The 24816-nt window shown below is 41.1% G+C and overlaps 1 protein-coding gene across 8 annotated transcripts in view; it reads right to left on the bottom strand.

Moving 5' to 3' along the window:
• RAPGEF4 (Rap guanine nucleotide exchange factor 4) overlaps nt 1-24816 on the bottom strand; it is a 114552-nt gene that overhangs the window by 77119 nt on the left and 12617 nt on the right. For 5 of the 8 annotated variants that reach the window (XM_054723395.1, XM_054723391.1, XM_054723392.1 and 2 more), the window contains exons 3-6: nt 10640-10693; nt 10241-10347; nt 5958-6079; nt 4280-4463 (exon numbers count right to left, since the gene is read on the bottom strand). In XM_054723395.1, the coding sequence (XP_054579370.1) occupies nt 4280-4463; nt 5958-6079; nt 10241-10347; nt 10640-10693 (467 nt within the window). The remainder of the gene's footprint in view (nt 1-4279; nt 4464-5957; nt 6080-10240; nt 10348-10639; nt 10694-24816) is intronic. The other 3 variants (XM_054723389.1, XM_054723394.1, XM_054723393.1) reach the window with 1 other exon arrangement.

The following is a 24816-nucleotide window of genomic DNA, read 5'->3' as shown; positions in this document are numbered from 1 at the left end:
CTTTCTGGACTACTTAAGCTTCTAGGCTTTTAGGGAATTTCAAAATTGAAGACCTACCTAGAATTAGATTTGGGAAATGCCATCTACTTCATTTCTCTCCCACCTTTAGGCTAGATTCTCATAGACCATTCTAAATAGTGGAGCATTATATTTTACTTTACTTGGAAGAAGAGGTTGTGGGGCTTGTATGGCAAGAGCCGTCTTTGTCCCCTTGAAGCCTCTTTGTGTCCAGAGGGCCTCAGTGTGTAACATTCTGCTGACCTGGTCACTCCACATCTTTTTGCCCATGGCCCCACCATATCTGCTCAAAGTTAGCCAGAATGTATGTTTCTACTGGTAAAGGTCTCCCTTGTACTTATTTGCAGTAGGGTAACCTCATTTTTAGGCTTGTAAACAAAGCAAAATCAAAACAATATGCCCTGAGAGTTCATTTTAGGTTTGACAGTCCTGTCTGTGAGCTGCAACAGCAGCACCGTCAAACTGTCACTGTTCCATGGCACTTGCCCCCAAATGCCACCCAGGTCTGCACCTGTGAAACCAGGATGGGCATTGTGCGTCACTCTGCCTGCCACCACACAAAAAGCTAATTTCACATTTCGTATGTATGTGTGTTTTTTCAATACCAATAGCAACAAGAGTGTGCCAAAAAAATTTCCCCTGAAGCTCTATTCTGTTTTTAAACTACAGAACATTCTTTCATACTTTGACAGATAAAATGCTGCAGTTAATGTAATAAACAGAGAATTTTTCTAAGTAGCCTGTCAAAACAAGTGACACTCTTTTTTTTTTTTTGCTAGCAAGTCTCAGATTCAGAACAATAGGAAGTACCTTTCAAAGCAACATCTTCATTATACAATCAAATTCTCCAAGTAATCTTCTCATCAAAGAATATTGTGTTACTTCTTTCCCAGTAATTATCAGAGTTCGGCAACCTCTCTGGCAGTGGTGATGGTTATAAAATGCAGCTGTGCTGAGTTAAAAACTGGAGGGTCCTGCTCCGGTCCATATGGAGCCAATGCCTCTGACGCCTCCACCTTCCTGAGCAACGTGGCAGTTTGGGCAGTAAAAGGGCAACATTTCTAGGACCTAGGAACACACAGCAAGTTTCCTGGAGCCAAGAGCTCAGCGGATCTCTGCAAGGACAGCAGTGATACAGGCACTCCTTGATCAACTAAGCTTATTTTCTTTCCACTTAAATAAAACAAGGCAGAAGCTCCCACGGTTATCAGATGTTTAAAAAATGGTGTGTGTGGGTAAAGTTGGAAAGTCTGTCTCATTAAGTGAGATTCCTTCTTTTGCAGTTTCCAATCGCTTGGGGGCTTTCTTTGCAATAGAAGGAAAACCCAAAAATACAGACTCATAAGAGGAACTACCAACCCAATGCTAATGTTTGGAGTTTCGTAAAATCTGGGAAGGTGGGAAAATCCCAAGGGCACCCAAAATAATGCACCTTGGAATTCTGGTGAAACCTGCACCTTCACAGCCAGTGATAAGCTGGAAAATGGCAATCTCTGGAATGTAATTTTCTCTGAAGAACCTTTTGGCTGCCAAGGATCATGCAATTCAAGGGAGAAGTAGAGAAGTAAAGAAGCATGAGAACAGAATCCCATTTCTAAGGGCTCTTGTGAGGGTGAATCAAACAATTAGCATGAATGTTTCTAGTAGGTGCCTAGCACATAGCAGGCACTCAATAAATGTTTGTTGCATCTGAATCTAATTTAGGAGTGTCTCTCCCATTGGATTATAAACTCCCCAAGGGCAGGAACCATTTTATTACTTTTTTAAAAACCTCTTTGGTGCATACTTAAAAATCATTGTAAATAGAATGACATTTCTGCCTCCCTTGAAGAGCTCAGGGAACTTCAGCTGGGACTGTATATTCATGGGGATTAGGCGTTTTCAAACTTCCACACCAGGTTAAGTCCCTCTCTCCATATTATATTCTATTAACACAGTACATTTTCCTTTGTGCTTCATAATGCAGCTGTGATAAAACGATTGCTTGCCTAACTAGTTGTTTAAAGTCTGTCTCCTGCACTAGGAGAAAGCTCCGGGAAGGAGGTAAAAGCCCTTGTTCAATGCTGCAGCCTTAGCGATTGACATAGTATCTAGGACAAAATAGGTGTTCAATAAACATTGGTTCAATGAAAAAATGAACGAATGAAGAACAAATATTTTTGTCTTTAAGAAACTCACAGTTGACAGCAATGCTTCTCAACAGGGGCATTATTTCCAGGACAGCTCCTTGTTTTGTAGGGTTCTAGGTTGTTGAGGTGTGCTTAGCATCCCTCTGTCCTAGCCGCAGGCCAATGAATGCCAGCAGCGTGCCTCTCATGCACTGAGACAACCAAACATCCTCCCATATTGCCAATGCCCCTCAAATTCACAACCACATGGTGTTGGCTTGAGTGAAAGTGACATAAAAACAGCAAAAAGGGGATGGAGCCAGGAAATGATGACGGCCAATGGGAAAAGGGGGTATGGAAAAGAGAGAGAGGAAGCAGTCTGACAGGAAAGAAAGCATGATTTGTTTATTTTTAAAAAATATATTTTTATTGATTTCAGAGAGGAAAAGAGAGGGGAAAGAGAATACAAACATCAATGATGAGAGAGAATCATTGATTGGCTGCCTCCTGCACGCCCCCTACTGGGGATCGAGCCAGCAACCCGGGCATGTGCCCTTGACTGGAATCAAACCCAGAACCCTTCAGTCCGCAGGTCGATACTCTATCCACTGAGCCAAACCAGCTAGTGCAAAAGCATGGTTTAGAATGATGGTTCTCATGAGTTCTCCAAGCCCTGGGACTCTCTTGTGTCCCCTCAGCAACCAACCCCTGTGATCCTTCAGGGCAGACAAAGCAAGGCCTGGGAAGGTTTCTTGCATGCTCCTTATGTTGAGGGCTATGAAACTCTGGCTTTCTGTTTAATATTTAGGATTTAGTAAAATTTTTGTTTGAAGAAATAAAATTCTGAGGCAAAAAAACAAAAAACAAAAAACAACAACAACAACCCCAAAACACACAAAAAACAACCCAACAATTTGTTGTTGTTGTTTGAGGCCAAAGGAACTAAAAACCATGGTTTTAGAGTTAAGGATGATGGTGCCAACTGGGAGGAGGGAAGGCCGTTAAACACATGGTAGGGGGAATTAAGAGCCAAGCGGAAGTTTTGACAAAGGGGACACGGTGTGATAGAAATGAAGTTGCTGGAAAGCCTGGTGCAGCGCTGAGGAAGGGCGAGTGGAAGGGGACAAATCCTGGGCACAGGACATAAAGGAGAGGGAGAGGCTTTGTGAGTTGGTGTGAGGGGCGGACACTGGTCTGAGGGACACCTCACTTTTGGAAAGTGCCCAGGGGACACGTAAGACATGTAAGGTCCAACCCTCTCACCGAGACCTGCTCATCATCGGAGGTCAGCCAAGCCAGTGACTCAGAGCTGACATCCACAGCTGGCCGGCACCGGTTGCCGGGTGGAGAACAATTTCATTTCCAGCAGAAAAGCATAAGCCTGTGCGAGGTTTCAGAACCGAGTGCCCAGCCATCTCTTGCTGAAAAGGTTGCCCTGAGACTGGGGCTGTGGCATCCGCTGCTGTGTGCCCCATGCCAAATCGGAGAGCTCCCTGAACAGAAGAGGGGCTTGGTCCTTTCTTTCAGAATTGATCCGATTAAAAGGCTGAAGCCCTCAACTGCAGCTGCTGGGCTGCGCCTGGAGTAAGGTGGGTTTCGGCCAAGATGGGAGGAGAGAGCATCTCACTGGCTGAAGGGAGACCTCAAAGCGGTGATGAGCAGTGAGGTTCTCTTTAGTATGTCTTTATGTTAAAGAGCAGAGGTTTGGAGCAGGGTGAAAGGATGTGCTGAATAAATGAATGAATGAATGAATGAATGAATGAATGAACGAACGAATGAATGTACACAAGCACAGGCATAAGGTCTGTAGCTCTGACAGCCGCTGCCTTTGCATTAGGAAGAACGGGGCTGTGGTGGTCTGGCATCAAAGCAGAGCCGTTGGTCACTGAGCAAAGCTTGGTTAAGAGGTGGACTCAGTTTTGAAGCCAACCACTAAAACACCTCTATATTTTTAACTCATGCAAAAGGGAAATGAAGTTACCTGGCTCAAAAACAAAATAGAAAAGAGACCAACTGCTGTGTCACCCTCCCGAGTCTCTCCTTTGACCCTGGGTGGGGCCAGGACTCTGGAAAGCAGCCTCTTCTCTCCCCTGCCCAGGTGTGCGCGCCTGGCCTGGCCACGCGCGGCAGGTGGGCGCCGTGCTCTGACTCACGATTTGCGGAGGATCATCCTCATGTGGGCGTCGGGGCCCATCTGGGACAGCAGCAGCATGGTGTCCTGCAGCTCCTCGTCACACTCCTTCTTCTCCTCCTCCGTCGGCAAAGGCGCGTCCTCGTGCTCATCATCCAGGAAGCGATAAAATAAATACTTGTCTTGGAAATGATGCTCCTGGTCCACTGTGGGAAGCATGGAGGCAAGTGTCAGCGGTCGCACCGCTGCCTCCCGCCCCCGCGATGTCAGGCCAGACAGCCAAGTGGGAAGCAAAGGGTGAGACTCGGCAACCTTCTCCCTCCGCTGGCCTAGGGCTGTGCAGCTGGAAGGCGTGACCTCCGGCTGCTGTGAGGCCCCACACGGCTCCCTCCAACCCGCCCACCTCCTGGGCCGCCCCAGGACTCTCCTAAGGCAACCTGCCAGCTTGTCTGAGATGAGCAAAAATTGCTGTGCGGACATTTTCTAGCATGCGGGACTAGGTCCCACAGAGGAAATTTATCAGCTGCCAGATCTTGCTCTATCTAAACTGGTTTTTGAAAGTACAGACTTAAAAAAAAAAAACAACACAAAAAAATCTAATTTGTTGGGATCAGAATTCATGTTTTTCTTTTGTACTGTTTATAAACTGTCTGCACTTAAAAATATCGGAGTAAAATTGTTTGAACAAAGGTGACTAGACCGAGCTTCTAGGTCACATACACCTAGAAGGATCTTACAGTGATTTCCTTCCAGTTGTGATTTTTAAACGGGTCCCTCCCCCCGCCCCCTCCGGCTTGTTCTTTCTAAACATAAAGATTTCAATCTGGGAAGGACCCGGTCAGGGAACTTGGCTCAGAATGCCTCACCTAGATGTCTTAAAGCGCTTAAGGCCCCTTTCAGGTTAGATAACAGGAAGTGGAAGATCACGGCTGCTTAAAACGTGATCTCAGAACAGCAGCATGGGGGCCTGCAGGAAATGCAGACTCTGGGGACCAGCCCAGACCCACCGCAGCAGAATCGGCATTTTAACAGGAGTCCCAGGTGGCTTGTATGTACTGCGAAGTCTGAGAACTCTGGCAAGACCATCCGTAGAGTCCCAGATGCTGGGAAGTTAAACGAATGACTGTAATAGTTGGTCAGTTTGGAAGAGTGGTCTGCACACAAGAGGCATGAGCAGTTCGACCACAGTCACACTCCAGCCCTGAACGGCGGCTATCAGCGCAGTCCCGACTTTAAATATGGCCCTCCTGTGGGCAAGACACTGGCTCCCCCAGATAACGCCCTGCTTAAAAGGCAGCTTCTGAATCCATTACTTTCTCCCATGGCATCAGCCCAGCCACACATTTCACCGCTCTCCATTCTGCCCCTGCACCAGGACTGTTGTGCGGTGCTCAGAGTATAATCACACCGCCAATGAACCATGAACGCAAACTAATAAACATAATTGGAACTGATGCGCTCGGGTTGCAATTTCCTTTTCCTTCATACCGTCTCCCAGGTTAGGAGGGTACCGTGGTGGAACACAGCAATCAACAGCATCCACTCGCTGCATCTGTCCTGCTAAATGAAGATGCTAGCTCGGCGGGTCCCTCAAGGGATCATAATTCTCTCTTGCCCATTTGGGAGTTCAGCAACAGCTTAGCCAGGGAAATGCACTTAGCATGTCCTGAGGGTTTTCCAGGGCCTGTGGCTCCTCTTACCGTGGTTGAGAACACCGTCTTCCACCAGGACTTGCCACATGCCGACGGCTTGAGTGCGGGAGTGAACACAGGGCGTCTGCTGCAGCATCCAGTCCACCAGCTCGGTCCCCACACAGCATTGTCTAAGGGGAGGTGGACACAAAGGATGGGCGATCACCCCTTGTAGACGAAGATGTCTCTCTTGAGAGGAGAGCCTCCGAAGAGCTTACCACTCTCCCACCATAAGAGGTCTCACTGCAAACACAGCACCACATGGTGTGGCCTCGGGTTCTCAGACTCTTGTACAAGCCAATAAAACTACTCAGCTCGCTCGTGAGAGAACCTACTAAGCGAGGCTGCCTCAACAAACAGCATTACAAGCTGCAGCGCCAGGGGAGACCGAAGGGCTGTGGACAGGGAGCGGTATCTGTCAAGCTCAAGATCGTGGGGCCAGATACTCTCTGATCTTGCACCCGTCCCAGGAAATCTCAGGGTACGATGAAGGCAAAGCAAAATTCTGACTTCCTTCACCCGAGCCTGTGAGGAATGAGTTATGTTTGTGAAGCACTTGGAGATGCTCCGGAAGGCGCGCTATGGAAGAGCCAAATCATACAGCACTTTATGTTTTCAAGTAATACTACCGATCTTCCTCAGAGGGGTGTTGGGAGAAACAAGCAATTAGCGATGCAAATCTCTCAGAAATAAGTTCCATGGAATGAGGATCAGCACTTCTTTCTACAGAGCCTGTCGTCTGAAGGGCTCCAAATGCTCTCTGTATAGTCACACATTCATCCCTAAGATGCCCCGCGGCGGCAAGTTGGCCAGGATGGGCAAACTACATGCATTAGTCAGGAAACATGTAAGCACACGCACACACATTAGGAAACACTAAAACCTTCAGTGGGACGATAGAGAAAGGCAGGTGTCCAGGGTGTGATGGTACAAGGGAGGAAATGGAATCTTTAAGTCCTACGGATGAATCCCAAGGGACAGTGGAACAGGCAGGAGTCACAGAGCAGCCGGCTGCCTGCAGCTGGGTCTGAGTCACTGGTGGCCTCCCTCCCGTGCTAAGGATGCCACCAGCTTCTGGGACACGGGCTGAGCCTGGGCCAAGCTCAGGGAGCTCCTCTTTAGTCTCCATGGAGGAGGTTCTCGGTGCCATGGCACTTTAGGAAGAGGCTTTGACTGGGAGGACCAGGTCTGCGACTTATTAGCTATATGACTGTGGCTATATTGTTTCAACTCTCTGGTTCTCCATCTCCTCATCTATAAAAGAAAGGAGGAGAAAAAGATGGCTTCTACAGCCATTTTCAGTTCTAGTATTCTAGGAACTGAAAGTTATCAGAGCTCCTGGGATGTCCTGATTCAAGTCTGACCCTACAATATTTCACCAGGAGGACGTACTGAGAAGGCCATTAGGTGTCCAGGACTCCTGTGATTACAGGCTATACCCATACACTGGAGTTGCAATGGGCAAGGAGGAGCCTAGTTACTATTCATTCTGAACCAAACAGATGATCTGTCAAAATATTCCTCTTCTAATTTGAGAATTCAGCAATGAGCAGAGTCTTGTAAAGGTATAGAAAAATCAATCTCCTGTGGTTTTTAATTCAATGATTACCTTTACTAAAAAGAGCACATGGAATTGAGATGATCCCAGATCACCTTGGCCCTGAATCCCGCCATGAGAATGCAGAACAAAGACATCCAGCTGTGCCACCTGTCACCGGGTTTCCTCCTGTTAATGACCCTTACCCACTTTAGAATTGACAGCAGATCACTAGTAGAGTGATCATTAGGGATGATACTGCATCTGGGGAGACATCAACCCCCTAATACTGCAGCAATGACATAATGGCTATAATGAGGTGAGGAGCAGGAGGGAGGGTGAGGATGGAACTGGAAACAAGATCTGGGACAAGGAACTCAAACTGTGCTGCAGAAAAGAGAAATCATGCCTTTGGCTTTCAGTTGCATCATGGGTCATTACCAACAGATCATTAATTTATGTCACAGGGTGTGGAATAGACATAACACCTATATTTCAGGGGTTTAAAATCTTACTACTATGGAGCAAGGATGCAATTATAGTTTCTGACTTCTAGTTTCCATTATTTTTCACCAAAGATGACATATTTTAATGGAATTTCCCTAACACAAGTCAACACTTGGGAAAACAGAATCACATCTTAAATTAAGGGAAAACCTCACAAAATTTTAAAAAGAAAAAGGTCCCTCAGCCATATGAGATCTTAAAATCCACTTAATGAATGAAAGAGGTTAAGTTCTCTCTGGGTCATATGATCACAATTTCTTTTTAACCTTTACTTCCCTTAAAATTATAGTAGTGTGTGGGGACCACAGACTCCCAACGAGTGAGCTTCCAGGATTGGAGGAGAGGCTTCCAAATGTCCTCCAAAATGGTAAATATCAACATTAAAAGACAGATTACGTGCACAATCTGTCTAAAGACAGATTACGTGCACAATCTGTCTAAAGACAGATTACGTGCACAATCTGTCTAAAGGGATGGAATGTATAGTAAGAGGAACATGCTACTGATAAGACGAAAGCGTTTCTCAAATCCCATCTCATTTCAAAAATTCTAAATGTAATAAACTATCCATTTTGGTCTTGTAACCATATTGGGATCTAATATAAATGAACAAACAAAACAGAAAACAGACTGATGGTTGCCAGAGGGGAGGGTGGTTAGGGGCCTGGGTGAAAAAGGTGAAGGGATTGAGAACTACAGATGAGTAGTTACAAAACAGTCATGGGGCTGTAAAGTACAACACAGGGAATATAGTCAATAATGTAATAACTACGTATGGTGCCAGGTGGGCACTGGAAGTATCAAGGGAAATACTGTAAAAGAGATGATTGTCTAACCACTATGCTGTACACCTTTTATTATTGTACAAAAATAATATTGAACATAAACTATAATTGAAAATAAAAGTAAATGAATGAATAAATAAAACATTTATGACAAATGCAAGGAGAAGAGTGTTCGTGTGTGGAGTGGAGAAAAAGTGATCCAAGGGAAGAATTTACAATGTTTTTCCATCTCTGTCCCTGGGAAAGAGACTGGATCTTGAGGCTCATATAATCAAAGGTTTTCTATAGGGTGCACCAGGTATAATTTCACAGGTTTTTATCAGAGTTGATCGTCACTAGAAAGATACATACCCTTCACGGTGACTTTAAAATGTGTTTTCTAGCTCTTCTCTGTGTCCTATGAATTTGGTTCATGTGAATCAAATGGGTTTTGACTCATATCAAGTCTGATGGGTTCTGAAGTCATGTCTCAGCTAAATGGGAAAGTGAGTCTGACCGGCTGGTGTAAGAGGCCTGTGAGTCTGAATGACGAATGCAGGCAGAGAGTATGGAGGCTTGTGTGCCATATACAGGCCATTCTAAGTCCTAAACCCTTACTGAGCGGATAAAATCAAGAGTAAAAGATTAGACATAAGTTCTTATTTGACCCGCCATGGCTCAGTCAGCCCAGAAGGTTTCACTAAATCATGCAGCTCTAGTATTTAATACTTTTTAATTCCAGTGACAGCTACAATGAGTCCTTAATTCTATACGATTACAGCTGTGACAGTGTTGTATAGCCTACTATATGCATAATGGAATAAAATCTATATTTGCTTTCTAAGTAAAATCTGTGAAGGACATTGTATATATACTTTTCATTCCTGTATCTGTAGGGCTTGGAACACAATAGTGCCTGGTGGCCAGGAGGTGCTTAATAAACTTGTGGAATGAGTAAAAGATAGAATGAACAGATCACTGAACCAACCTTGGTTTAAATCTTGACTCTGTCACCCATTAGATTTATGACTTGGACAAGAAAAATTAATCTCTTGGAGCCTCAGTTTTATCACCTGAAAAATGGTCTTACACCTACCTAGCACATTAAGGTGAGGATAAAATGAGATAATGTATAGAACATGACCTGGTACAGGGCTTCACGCATAAATAAATGCTCAGTAAATATTAGTTGAATCTTATCTAAATATAGTTTTCCTAAAAGATACTAGTAAACAGAAATACAAACGTTTTATTCTCTTTGTTTATCACAATTAAACCAATGCCCAAGAAAATTAGTTCAGAAGTAACTGCTGGGAATATTAAGAATAATTAAAAGAATAATAATTATGCGGGATCCAAAACAACTTAGATCTTCCAGAACGGGGAGGATTATAAAACATGCTGCCTATGCATGAAAAACATGTTTCCATTTCACTAAACATGAACCAGGGGGGGCTCTCAGCCTTTGGAATTACTGCACATACCTGTATGTCTTTAGGTGATATTTTCTATCTCTTATCATGTGAGGTGCTCGAGAGAGAATGGTGTTTCGTAAAATTTTTCCAGCCCTGAGGATCTTCTCTGAAGGGACCTGGGTTTTAGTCAGGTGGAAGGAGGGGGAGAGAAAGAAGGAGAGTTTATAGGAGCAAAACAAACCAGACAAATCCTTAAATCACTTTCCAATCTGACTCTGGCTTGAAAAATACAACTCATTCATACATGTACATTGTTCATGTGTATGACTGCTTTATGTTGAGAACCAAGACACAGTGAATATGTATCATCTCTGCAGAATGTATCTGAGGTTTCCTGATGGGATGCTCTGACATATGGACCACTCCAGTGGTTACTGATGGCTCATCAACCCACCTACGTCCCATTACCTTGGTAATGGTGTTAGCAGGACGAAGAGGAACGTGAGGTTCAATGAGAGGTGTCTGAAAAATAAAACGTTAAAGCAAAAGAAAATTAAACAAAAAGTTCACTAAAGAAAATTATGGGTTGGGGATAGAAACATCCATTTTTATAAAACTCAAAATAGAATAAAAAACAAACAAACAAACACAAGAGCTAAAATCTGCCTACAGAACTTGAATGCACAGGCATTCAAAGGGCAAAATTAGACCATTCAATTTGCCAAAATTTAAATATAAATTTATTAGAAATGAAGGAAACAAACAGGAATGATTAGATGTTTGTATGCTTAATGAGAGGGGAATTGATATCTACTCAAAGCATAAAAACATCAGAGCAGAGGCAAAAGCAAAGCAAGGGAAACATAAATACAGATCAAAATGACCTATCTCAGGGGCCAGGGATCAAGTATTGACTTAGGATGGAAATGAGTGATTCCATCCTCTGTCATGTAGTAAAGATTCTTCTTCTGTGATTTGTATTTTTAGGAAAAAGTCTTAATTTTTAAAATAAAATAATACTTCTTGGTGGTTGTATGCATTCAAGTTCCCCACTGGGGCAGCTCGTGTACCTTCCCTTTCGTTTTCAAGGCTAGTGCACAGTTTTCAGGATTCTGTGGCTGCCACAACAGCTCTAGGATCTAGATAAAGCTTCTATCCTTATCCATGTTCTTCAGATGAAGAAAGCTGAAGAATTGACTTGCCACACACTGAGTCCCCTAGTTCTATTAAAATCCCCTCTACTTCTGTGAAATGTCTCGTAATGGCATTTCCAAAAGGAGGAGAAAGATAGATTCAGTGACAGGTGCTGGTAGAAACATCAATGCCACACTGTTTATGCCGTTTCCAGAAGGTAAAAGCTGGCAGGTTTATTTATGGGTTGCGGTAGGCAAAATAATGGTTCCCCCAAAAGATGTCATGGCCGCATCCCCAGGGCTTGTGAGCATATTATATTAGATGGCAAAAGGGACTCTATAGAGGTGATTAACTTAAGGATCAAAGTGGGAGATTAGCCTGGTGTTTTCAGGCGGGTCCAATGTTACCATAGGGATCCTAAAAGGTGGAGGCGGGAGGCAGAAGAGTTAGAACCAGAGCGATAGCAGAGGGTGTAGGCCTCGGCCCGATTCAGCTAGCTTTGCAGATGGAAGAGGCCAAGAGCCAAGGAATGAGGGCAACCTCTAGAAGATGGAAAAGGCAAAACAATAAATGGATCCCCCCGCAGAGCCTCCGAAGGAACTGACCTGCTGACAACTTGATTTTAGCTCCATGAGATCCATTTCAGACACTATAGCACTGGAAGGTTGTTAATTTGTGTTGTTTTAAGCCAATAAGCTTGTAGCAATTTGTTATCGCACTCACAGAAAACTAATACAGAGATTATTATACTTCACATTAAAAGCCCTACATTTTGCAAACAGAAGCCATTACATTGAAAATAAATTGTTAGGTTTTCACTCTAATCCTTATTTTATATGGGATTATATAAGTATAATTGGGGGGAATGAAAATAAATATTAATTTTAAATACTTTAGGTATCTAATACAAATAGACATGTATAAACACATGTCTATCATTTTGTCAATGACACATTTCAGGTGCACTGATGCTTTTAATATAATAGCATTAAGGAAAAAGTGAAAAGATTCTTATAGCTTTAAGAAAACAATAGATGAGACAGATTTATTTAGTATGACTGAAATCTCACTGAATGTTTTTCATCACCGTGCTGACATCCAGGAAACTTTTTTTCCCCTCTTGAAATCACTAGAGCGCAGGTGTCAAGCAATATTATAGTATTTTAGCAGCATGCTGTTTACAACCGGCATAGAACAAAAAATGTCAGCCTGGTCCCATTCAATAGCAGCTTTAAACAGAGACCAACTTTGCCCTAAAATAACCCATGCTCCCTTACGATAGACCTTTCAATGGGAGAGGGGCCATGAGCTTATGGAGTGCCTGTGTTTGTACCACCTCCTCCAAGAAGACAGACAGAATTCTGTGGTGCCAAGTCCCAACAAAATATTCAAAAGTGCCAGACCAGCAGGCACCAGGACTCTGGAACTGTGTGCAGTTAAAACATGATTGTTTCTGAGCTGTGAGTTCCCAGTACTCATGCCTCCTGCATCTTTACATTACACAGATGGGTTTATACGCCTAGGACTGTGCCTGGTTATGTATCCAAGTAGTAGAAGCCTCTGGATACTGTAGTAGTAGAAGCCTCAGGACTGAAAATAGTCGTAGAAACCTATTTCTTCTTCCTGTCTTGAAGGAAAGAGATGCAGGTATACGTGAGAGTGGATGGATGTGGGATTAACTTCTGAGGCAATCTTTTCTTTCCTATATAAAAAGCTACTTTCCTTGGCACTAGTCTTTGAGAGGCTGGCTGAGATGGAGATTGAGAAGATGCCTACGCTTGAGGATTACTGATGGATGTTTATTCTCCAGTAGGTGCAATGAAACATTATTTGAAAATTGCATCTTTTTTTGTTTGTTTCTACAGAAGTGGCTCTATTTTAACAAAATGCTAAGAAGTGGTCCTTAGGTTAGTTTATTTTGATGGGTATTTCCCTTTCTGGTCCCTTGGAGTCCTGAAAAGGAAGTATTACAAAAGCAGGGGGAAGCATCAGGCTTCAACCAGAATTGTTCCTTTGATTTGCAGCTTCTAAAAGGGTAAAATGTCCACAAGGTTGTCTTTTAGCTAAATAATCCTAGTTCCAATTCCAGGACCAGGAGGCTATTTAATCTGTTGAAAGGCGGCATTCTTAGAAACTTCCCTGGCTGGAAGGTTTTAAGTTTCGGGGCAACATAATGAATGGATGCTTTGAGAAGGCTCAGTCCCTTTATTTAAACAAAACCTCCAAGGAACACATGCAGGGTGAAAGCAGGGGAAGTTTTATTTTGGGGGAATAACAATTTGTCTTTGAAAAGGGACACTATATTCAGGTAGGCAAGCTCCTATGTTCTAAGGACTCTATTGGTTCCCAGCAGCCACCTGTTGTAAGAGAGAGGGCATTAGTGACAGGTAGGCCAGGTCCCTGGAAAACAGCCACCTGCTAATGCCTGTTCAGGAACTCCTCGGTCATGAGTGTGGCTTTATTGCTTTTGTATTTCCTTTTTTTTTTTTTTTTTTGGTTTCTCTTGGCTTTCAAGTAAAGTTCTTTTGAGAATTTCAGCTTAGCTGTGCTTTAGAGAAGGAGGAAAAGAGTTTCATTTTATAAATGATTAGGTTAAACGAGACAGGGAAAGAAGCAGCCTGGTGATATGAATGAGAAGGAAGACAAGGGAAGCAGCCCTAAAGGCAAGACCAGACATTTCCCGTGGCAGGCCCTGTCTTCATCTGGGCTGCCCATGTGCCCTTCTACGTGTCATCTCCTTATTTTATTACTACTCTCGTTCCTTATTGAGAAAACTAAGGGCAGAGGCACATGGGGACTGAGCTTCCTGCTAACAACTGGGAGCTGAATCCCAGGGACCATGACCCCAGCCCACCTGCTCTCTTCTTCTAGAGATGACTTGCCCCCACTTTGGAAGAATGTGTGTTCTGTCTGACTCAAACCCATTGAGAAAAGAGCATTTAAACCCTTCTAGGTTGTCACTTGGCAGACTTGATCTTACAAATTTCCAGCAGTAGGGGAAGGAGGGTCAAGATGGCGGTGCAGGTAAATGCGGTCCTCACCGCCTTCCACAATCACATCAAAATGTTCCTATGATGCTCTCAGCCCTCTAACACTCACAATTCCATGCCCCCCAGGCACTCCCTGTGTTGGGCTACAGATAGGGAAGGTGGAGAGGGAGCGAGCACAGAGTGAGCCTTCATTAATGCCTCTTTGGTTTGTTTCCTAGGGTGGCTCTATGTTCTGACCTACAGCCAGAAAATACGTATTACAATTGGGTCCTAAAGAGAAACGGACTCTTCCCCAATTAAATTTCATACATTTCAACACATCAATCATGTGTTGAAAATAAAAATTCTCCCTTCTTACCTAGGCATGAATGAATCCAAATTGGGCTATGAAAATATCATCCTAAAAAGCTAGGCAGGGAGAACAGATAAAGGCAGAGGTATTCAGCTCTCTGCTTTTCTTGGCTTTCTCCACTGAAGACTTCCCTCAGGATTGACCGTAATTGATTTTTGTTTGTTTCTGGAGAGCGGATGCATTCTACTGCTTTTTATTATGTTTCTGTTACTACTGAAAAGGAGAAACAGTAAGGGAAAATATTCCTTTTGGCACCAGAGCCAATTCAGAAATACTAATCAGGTGGTGAAAAATATGAATTTAGCCTCCATTACAAGATGCACAATAATTCCCCAGTAGATTATAATGAGGTAATAGGTTTCGTGAAAAACCATATGCAGGTCCTTTTGAAAGCAGGTAATTCTTTTTACTCAAGTACTTGCTCACTGAAGCCTTTTGCAATGCACAACATTTTAAGCCAAGTGATTAGAATAACAAGCTAGATTGGGACACAAAGCTCATGGCAGAACTCTGGTAACCCAGTGCAATAAAAAGTCATATAAGTCCGCATCCAATTTAATTCAAATATTTAATGAAGGCCTATTGTGTGCAAAGCAATGTGCTAGGCTAAAGTAGAAGACTTTGATAAAGTGCTCGGTCTAAATGAGTTCTTGATCTTGCTGGGAAAGTGAAACTTCTAAGGGCTAAATAATTAGTGAGGCAATCTAAAAGCAACCACATTCCGATTTCAAATTTTCTCTTTCTTATTTCAGGTGAGAAAATCTCTAGGAAGTGGGAGATAACATTCAATTATTTAATGAAAAACCTAACTTTTAGAAATTACATTCCCTTGTTTTGACATTTTGGAATAATACAACTAAGGTCTTAGAAAAGTATGCCTCAGTCTTGTAATTCATGATCATCAATGTCATCACTCTCTCGTTGACCAGATGAAATTAAAGGAATGACCAAGTCAGACTCATAGACAGATTCCATCACTGTGAAAAAACTTTGTAAGTTTTTCCATTTATTAAATAATGGAAAAATCATCTACAGACTTCTTTGGCTTCTATCTGCAGCTTTTTTTATTTTTTAAGTCTTTCCTAGTTCAAAATTGGCATATAGATTTCCAATTTCAGCTTCCACATATATAGACATTAGAAGTTGTTACTCCCATCCTTACAACATGAAAAAGCTAAAAAACGTGAAAATAATGACTTCTCTTGGGCCAGAGGAAACTGCCACCCCAAAATGTGGAGAGTCAAGGGAATCCTGAGAGTTAACAACTGAGATCTGGCTACCTGGAACAGAAACCACAGACTGGTAGGAACACTTAAATGGGGTTAAATTAATTAAACAAGGAACTCATTAGACTGATGTGGCTGTAAGGCCATGGCAGCTTATGTAAGCAGCCAAAGTCTAAGCCTATAAATGCCTCAAGGTTATGAAATTAAAACCTAAGTACAACCAATCACACACAGCCAACTAGGCTTAAAGCTACAGCCAGTTAATTTCCTTGCTTTGCTTCCACCTTTTCTCTATAAAAGTACCTCCCTGAGCACCTGTTGGTAGAGTACTCCTAACCACTTCTGGTTGGGGTCTGATCCAAATCAACTTTTGCTCAAATAAACTTAAAATGTTTAATATGCCTCAGTTTACCTTTTAACAGTGGTAATTTTGAAGAACTGCTAGAGACTGAATGTGGAGTAGCTTGAGAGTAAGAAACTTCTGGAGGGTAGTCTTAGGTGGATTCCCATACCTCCTAGAACTCCATCAGGCTTTCTTGATGAAGAGCCAAAAAAGATCTTATGGATCTGGGGTAGGGGAGAGTGGGGATGTAGGGTTGGGGAGGGGGAAGCATTGTGAAATACAACCAGAGTGTTCTCTGTAACAAAGGGAAAAGACTCTACTAGATTCTTATCCCCCATAGGGAAAGGCATTTCTTTGACTCTAGTCCCCTCCAGCCTTCCTGTCTCAACTAAAAGAGAAAAAGAAGCTAAGAAATAATTGTGAATGACTGAAATTTAGTGTCAATATTATAAGACACTTCCTTTCCCCTCCTTGCCCCAACCATGCCAGTAGAAAAGTCATGGATTACAACTGAAAGAGCTGCAAGATACAGACTCTAAGTTACAAAGTAATCATGGGGATATAAGTAAAGCAGAGGGAATATAGTCAATAATATTGCAATAACTATGTATGGTGCCAGTTGGGATACTGGAAATCTTAAGGGGAACACTATGTAAAGTATATAATTGTCTAACCAGTAAGCTGTACCCCTGAAACCAATACAAAATAAAATTGACAGAAAAAAATGTAGGCTTTATCTAGGGAGGAGTTCTTAGGGAAGCCCAAACTAAACCCAGGAGACAAAACCAAGGACACTAGAAGCCTCTAGCATCTATGACTATAACGAACATTAAGCTCAGCTCAAACCCTAGCCATATTAACAAACAAAACCTCACTAAAAGTCTACTTTCCATTCCTCTTGCCCAAAACATTGAGTCGGGCTTGTAACCAAAAATTACAAGGCATGCTAAAGGCAAGGAAAAGCAAAGTCTGAAGAGACTAAATAAATATCAGAGCCAGACTCAGATGTGACAGAGAGTTTGGAATTGTCAGACAGAAAATTTAAGTGAGCTATGATTAGTATGTTAATTATGGGACCATAGTCCATTAATAATACTAATGAAAAAGTAGACAATATGCAAGAACATATTGGGTAAAATAAGCACAGAGACTAGAACTCTAAAAAAGAAATGTCTTCCGTCCCTCTCCTTCCTCAATGGACCAGCAACAGAGAAGGAAGGGCAGAAAGGGTGGGAGTGGAAGAAGGCAGCCCACATCCCTGTATCAAGTGCTGGAACCACCAGCCCAGTCTTTTCAGAGATTCTATTCCAACAAAGCTAGAAGTTAGAAACTGGACCTAGCAAGTTATTTTATAGATATTAACGAATTGATTCTAAAATTCATATAACGAGGCAAAAGACCCAGAATTAACACAATATTGAAGGAGAAGAATGAAGTTGGGGGACTGATGTTATTCCACTTCAAGACTTACTATAAAGCTACAGTAATCAAGACAGTGTGGTGTTGGCAGAAAAACAGACAAATGGAAACATAATAGAGAGCCCAGAAATAGACCTACATAAATGACCCCCACAAATTGATCTTTGACAAAGGAGCAATGACAATAGAATGGAGAAAAGACAATCTTTTCAACAATTGGCACTGGAACAACTAGATATATCCACATTCAAAAAAATGAACCTGGACACAGACCTTACACCATTCACAAACAATAACTCAAAATGAATCACAGACCTGGTAACATAACAACACATTTGTAATAATATACTGTAAATAAAAACATGTAGTATGAGTTGCCATGTTCTGTAATTCTAGTTTGAATAAAAAATATATAAATATAAACTTATTCTATGGACATTTAAGAATACCCTCTGTAATGTGCTAAAGTTAATTTATTAGAATTCAAAGGGGATTATTCTGGTAAATGATGCTAAATTTGGGTTACAATGCTGGGTTTGGGCTACAAAATACTTAAAACAAGATTGGCCCAATTAGGAACACACCCTCTCACACAATCTGAGAAACTACAGAAACTCCTTTAAAAAAAATCAGCCCATAGCCTGGCCGGTGTGGGTCAGTGGTTGAGTGTTGACCTCTGAATCAGGAGGTCACAGTTCTATTTCCCAGTCAGAGAACATGCCAGAGCACATGCCCAGGTTTCGGCTCGATACCCAGTTGGGGACATGCAGGAGGCAGCCAATCAATGATTCTCATGTTTCTATCTCTCTCTCCTCCCTTCCTCTCTGAAATCAATAAGAATGTGTATATATATATATATATATTTTTAAATCAGCCCACGACAAATGATTTTTCTCATCCTTGGTGCTTTAAAGATTCATAATTAATGCATCAGATGAAACAATTTAAAGAACCATTTGGGGAGATTAGTGATCAGGTAAAGGCAAAACAGTGAAAACTCATAACTTACCTTGCATCTATCATGAGAAAATAAGAGAAAGTCAAGATGATGGAGAGATATAGTTTCACATCTCTAGGTCCATGAGTCCTGAATTTCTTATTCTGAGGGAGCTATAGAATGTTTTCTACATACATCAATTGTGTCCTGAGCTGAACTTCCAGTCTTTCTGCATTTCCTGAATTTCCATTACTGCAAATATTTCACTGCTTGTGTCACAGCTGTTTACCTGTTTCTCTAAGTACAACATGAGCTCCTTAAAATAAAATAAAAAAATTGTGTTCTTGTTATCTCGGAATCCCCGTGGTGCTTTGTACCTAGGGATTATTCATTAAATATTTACTTGACTAGTACATGGAGAAATCTCTGGGGAGGTTTTTACCTGGCCGTGGTATAAAAAGAATGGAAAGAATTTCTCCTCTTCTCATTTCTGAAATTTCAGTTTTGCTCTTTATGGTTAGATATGGAAAGACTCAGTTTATTGGATGTTAGCAAATAATTTATGGACTACTTTACTTTTGTTTCTTCCTTCCTAGAGATAAATTTCTCTTCAGTTCATATCTGTAATATGGTATTTTAAGGTTGAAAGGGAGAAACATTAACTTAAAGCTGACACTTGCATTTCCTTTAGATCAACAAAGTTCTTAAAAACAGATGGTCTCAGAGGTGTGAAACCATCTCTCTCCATCATCTTGACTTTCTCTTATTTTCTCATGATAGACACAAGGTAAGTTTTGACTTTTCACTGTTTTGCTAAGTATTTCTGAATTTTGGGGGGGCAGTTTTGAGAATTCATACAAGTGATGGCACCCTCAAGATGCATATACATATGTATATCCAAAATTCTGCTTATAATTTCAGGGGTTAATTGAAATTTATAGAAGTCCATACACAGATCCTACATATGAACATGTGTATTCCTAACTACAGAACAAACCCACTATATAAAAGCCCAACAGAAATATGTGCATATATTCACCAAAAGAATGCTCCGAACACAACTATTCTTAATGGCCCATCAACAACAGAATGGACAATATATTACGATATATTTCCATAACAGAATGAGATAAACTTCACAAATATAATATTTAATGAAAGAAGCTGGGTAGACGGTATGTGCCACGTGATTTCATTTATCTAAAGTATAAAAACAGATTAACCTTAGTTGGGGGAGTGGCTAGAAGAAAACACAAGTTTCTTTCTGGGGTGGTGGTGATGTTCTGTTTTTTGATTTGGGTGCAGTTTACATGCCTGTGTTTGTGAGAATGTATTTACCTAAATGACAAGTGTACATTTTTACATGCATATGCTAAGCTTTAATGAAAAGTTAAAAGAAAAAAAACCTATGTTAGAACGAGAAATGTACTTAATCTCCTTATCAAAAAACAAAAAAAAAAGAAAATATTTACTAACCCTCCATTATACATAGAAAAAAGGAGACCTTGGGATTTTGAAACTTAGCATCTGAATGGCACCCAGTCATATGTGATCCTGACACACGGCCCAGCGGGCAGCAGTCTGGGTGTGTGCAAAATCCTTGCCACCACCAACCTCCACAGAGGGTGGCATTCAGGAGTAGAACCCGTGGAGAGAGAGTGAGCCTCGGTGACTGCCTGGCATTTTTAACATATTCATTCATTTAGTAATCCTGGGGAAAATGTAGAATACTGATTGCAAATGTCAAGTATCCATTGCTTAAACACTAATAACGCCCTCAAAGGAATACAAATACATGAAAAATTAAAACAAAAAGAGTATTAAAGTTGGTATCTAATTAAATGTTTACAGCTATTTCATTTAAATAGTTGCTATACCTGGCAAACATAACTTTTTCAAGTAGATCATAATAAATATTAACAAAACATCAATGTATTTTATTTATTCATATATTCCATTGTAAATACAATACAATCACGTGCTTCGCAGCTATTATGCTTAAGAAGCCCGATGATTTGACTCTCGAGAAAGTGAAAAGCCATTTTCTACAGCCACATATAGGTTTCTGAAGATATAAGTTGAATCCATCAAAGTCTCAGAAATTCTCACAAATACTTTTAGGTAATGTATTAAATTCAAAATAAGTGACACACATTTCATGTTACATGTTGTGGAAACTCTACAACTCATGTTTAAAGTTACAGACGAAAGGCAGCGGCCAGAGCAAAGGCTGGGTCCCGGGTGCTGGAGGAAAACTGGTGCCGGCAGCCAGGGGAAGGAAGGCCTATTGCACGAATCTTCGTGCAACGGGCCTCTAGTAACTAATAATAAAATAGAACAATTTTAACAATATACTACAATAAAGGTTAAGTGAATGTGGCATTATTTTTTAAAATATATTCTTATTAATTTCAGAGAGGAAGGAAGAGGGAGAGAGAGATAGAAACATCAATGATGAGAGAGAATAATTGATCGGCTGCCTCCTGCAAGCCCCCCACTGGGGATCGAGCCCACAACCCGGGCATGTGCCCTTGACCAGAATCAAACCTGGGACCCCTCAGTTCCCAGGCTGATCCTCTATCCACTGAGCAAAACCGGCCAGGGCAGAATGTGGCATTATTAAGTAAAATACGGGTTACTTAACACAGGCACTGTGATAAGGGACAGTCCATCTGATAACTGAGAGGGCTACTAGGTGACTAATGGGCGGGGAGCGTATACAGTGTGGATACGCTGGACAAAGGGAGGATTCACATCCTGGGAGGGACAGAGTGGAATAGAGCAAGATTTTATCACACTACTCAGAATGGTGCATAATTTAAAACTCAGGAAGTGTTTATTTCCAGAAATTTCCATTTACTATTTTCGGACTTCTGTTGACTGAGGGTAACTGAGACCACAGAAACTGAAACAGTGGGGGAGACTACTGTTTAAGGGGACATCTTGGCTAGAATAATTTATGTGGTGATGGAAGAGAGTTAGAAAAATCAGTATGAACTAACTATAGATACAGATGGGTGTATAAACAAATATGTACAGGTACGTATATGCTCAAGTTAGTATACTGTACCTATACATATTTGTTTATATACCCATCTGTATCTATATTTAGTTCATACTGATTTTTCTAACTCTAATCCATCACCACATAAATTATTCTAGCCAAGATGTCCCCTTAAACAGTATGTATTTCCTTGCTCTCCCCGCTGAAAGGGCTTAGAAGCAAGAACATCCCAATAGAAACAAGCACACCTGCCACCTGGATCTTAGTTTCTAATACCATTCTTCAATGAACGAAACCGAAGACTCTTGGCAAAATGGCTGTGGCTAAGATGGGGACAGAGAATATACACACATCTGGTTGTCTCAGAAAGTAAGAACATGTCCAAAATACAACAATGGGAGTATGCCAAAGAACACAGGAGCCAAATGAAAGGGCGCCCAATGGCCAAAGATGGAACAATTTGAGCAACAAAATAAATACAGTAGTACTGGATTACAACCCAAAGTATAAATTAAAAGTGCGTGAGTCCACCCTGATATAAATGACTGAATAAATAAATGTGACAGAAGAGACAAATCTCTCATGTAGAAGGATTCTAAATAATTTATGTAGATTCACTATCAAGGAGGTGGAGCATAACACAAAAGTGTCCACAGTGCATGGTGACTTCCTTCCAGAGTTCAGCATGGAAAGAGCCATGGGGGAGAGGGACTTCACAGTGGGAAAACCTGGCAAATACGACCTTAACCAGGTCATCAAGGTCAACATCAACAATGCTACGTTGTATTGATAATATGTATTCTTGATATGATGTGATGAAAATGGTGCATTACCTTTGTGGGTTTTTCCCCCAAAACCCATAATCTGAGTCTAATGAAAAAAAAAATCAGCCAAATCCCAAATGAGGGACATCCTCCTAAATATCTGATTGTTATCCCTCAAATATGTCAGGCATCAGTGAGGAAAGTCTGAGAAACCTACAAGAGCCTAAGGTGACAGGGCCACAAGATGTAAAGTGATATCCCTCCTGGACCAGAAAAAGGACACCAGGTAAAAAGAAAGGAAATCTGAATAAACAATGGACTTTAATGATAATGTACCAATATTGGTTCATGAAAAATGCTGAAGGATTAAAACTCTCAACCCATAATTCTCTATCCAGAGAAAATATCCATTAGGAATGAAGGTTAAAAGAGAAAAGAAAGACATTCCCAGATAAAGGAAAATTGGTGGCCAGCAGACCTGTTTTAGAAGAATTTCTAAAGGAAGTTTTTCACACATAAGGGGACTAATACCAGGGAAAAACTCAGAATGTCAAAAATGAAGGAAGAACAGAAATGTAATAAAAAATAATTCTGAAAATGGGGAGGGGATGGTGAGAAAACTAACTTTTACAAGATCCATATTGCTGTTTGAAAAAAAAATCAATGCAGAGGAAATTCATTCTCCCAAATGGTTGAGACAATATTAAATAATAAAATAGTCTTTTTCAAACATAATTGAAAAAATCAGCTTATGGGAAAAATATATATATTGTAAACTAAATTTGGTTCTAAATATTAAACATGTAAAATATACAGAGTTCTGGGTGGTGGCATATATGGTAGTTGTTTAAGATAGTTTTATGTTTCCAAATATTCAATATAAGCTCTACTATATTTATAACCAGGAAAATATAGCCATTGTTTAAAAAATCCACTGTCTTGCTAGACTTCATTTTACACTCTTGGCATACACATTTCCTTTTCGGCACACAATGTAAGCTTCAATGACTCATCTGAATGTATATTTGGCTCATAGAGTTTACAGACTTAAAATCAAATAGGTAAAAAAGAAGAATTCCTATATCTAGGAAAAACAGAATTGCTTATCTGGTTCAGAACCCAGACTTAACAAGATCAAATCTTGTTAATTTCCACATCATACATGTTAAGAAGACAGTGAAAAGGAAATTGTGATTCTGATGGAATAGAATGCATGGAATTTCTAAAGCACAATGCATACTGCAATCAAAGCTATTGCAAAATGTGATGTCAACATTATTCTCATGAGTGCTGCTGAACTACATCTTGATAAACAAGGGGTGAAGACTAACCCCAAATGAGATATTGATTGCATTATGATGCTATCTGAGTACACCAAAGGAAGGGGGTGACTTTTCAGTAGTCAGCCGAATGTGCCTCACTGGGGAAGCGTAGTAAACAGCTACTATTTTCTGGTCCCCATTTTTCTGGGCACAGACCTTCTCTCCATTTTCAGAGCTGAGCCCACCCTGGCTCAGAGTTGGGGGTGAAGGGACGACATGACCCACACGAGACCCGTCAGTATTCTTCCTCAAGATTTTCTAACTGTAGCTGCCATGGAAGAACTAGAAACTGTTGGTGGCCACGTTTCCAGGCTTGGGGAGAAGTAGAAATAAGTAGAGCCCTTGGCTTCTGTAAACTGAAGGCCAGCTCCATACCTGTTCTTCCTCTGGGCTGGGGCTGTGATCCCCAACTTACTCCCTTGTTTGCTTTTGTGGTGGCTTGATACGCATTTCTGCCACCTGTAATCTACATAGTCTGAAGTTATACAATAACTGCATTCTTGTGAAGAGGGAGAATGCTGGGGTGTGTGTGGATAACTGAAACATTCTTTTTTCAGAAATCCTTTGCGTTCAAGTGATGTGGCTCTTACAATGTGTGAGGTATTTCAGCACTTGAGTCTAATTTCTCTCAGTACCATATTCTGATATAATTATCCATTTACCTATCTCTCTCCTGGGCTGTTTAAGCTATTAGGTTGTTTGCTCTTTGAATTAGTTTTATTGGACTTTGTATCTCTAGAGCCAAGGTATGTGCCTGCATGGTACATAATAGGTCCTTAATAAATGTTAGTTGATTTAAAAAGAATTAAATAAAATGATAATTTTCCCTCCTATTATGGAATTACTTCACTCCTTCAAACTTTATTAATTGAACATTAATGGCTAGGTTAGAAAAATTAATTTATTTAAGAAAAAGGGGTTATTAACCCATTTAGTAGTATTAGAAACTATAGAGAATGATTAAACTAATTAAGAAAACAAACTGTTTCAAGTAGGCCATCCCCTTTAAAATCACTGAGTCATACAGAAATAATTTGTGGGATAAGTTACAAATAATATCCCTCTACCTATTCATTAAATTGGGTCCCTGAGGATGTCTATTAAGCAGCACTTTGTTAGCTTGATTCATTTCCTATTTGCACTTAAAATATTCC

Source organism: Eptesicus fuscus, chromosome 11, assembly GCF_027574615.1.
Source record: "Eptesicus fuscus isolate TK198812 chromosome 11, DD_ASM_mEF_20220401, whole genome shotgun sequence".
Classification (NCBI taxonomy): Eukaryota; Metazoa; Chordata; class Mammalia; order Chiroptera; family Vespertilionidae; genus Eptesicus; species Eptesicus fuscus.
This window is presented reverse-complemented; position numbering and strand designations above follow the sequence as displayed.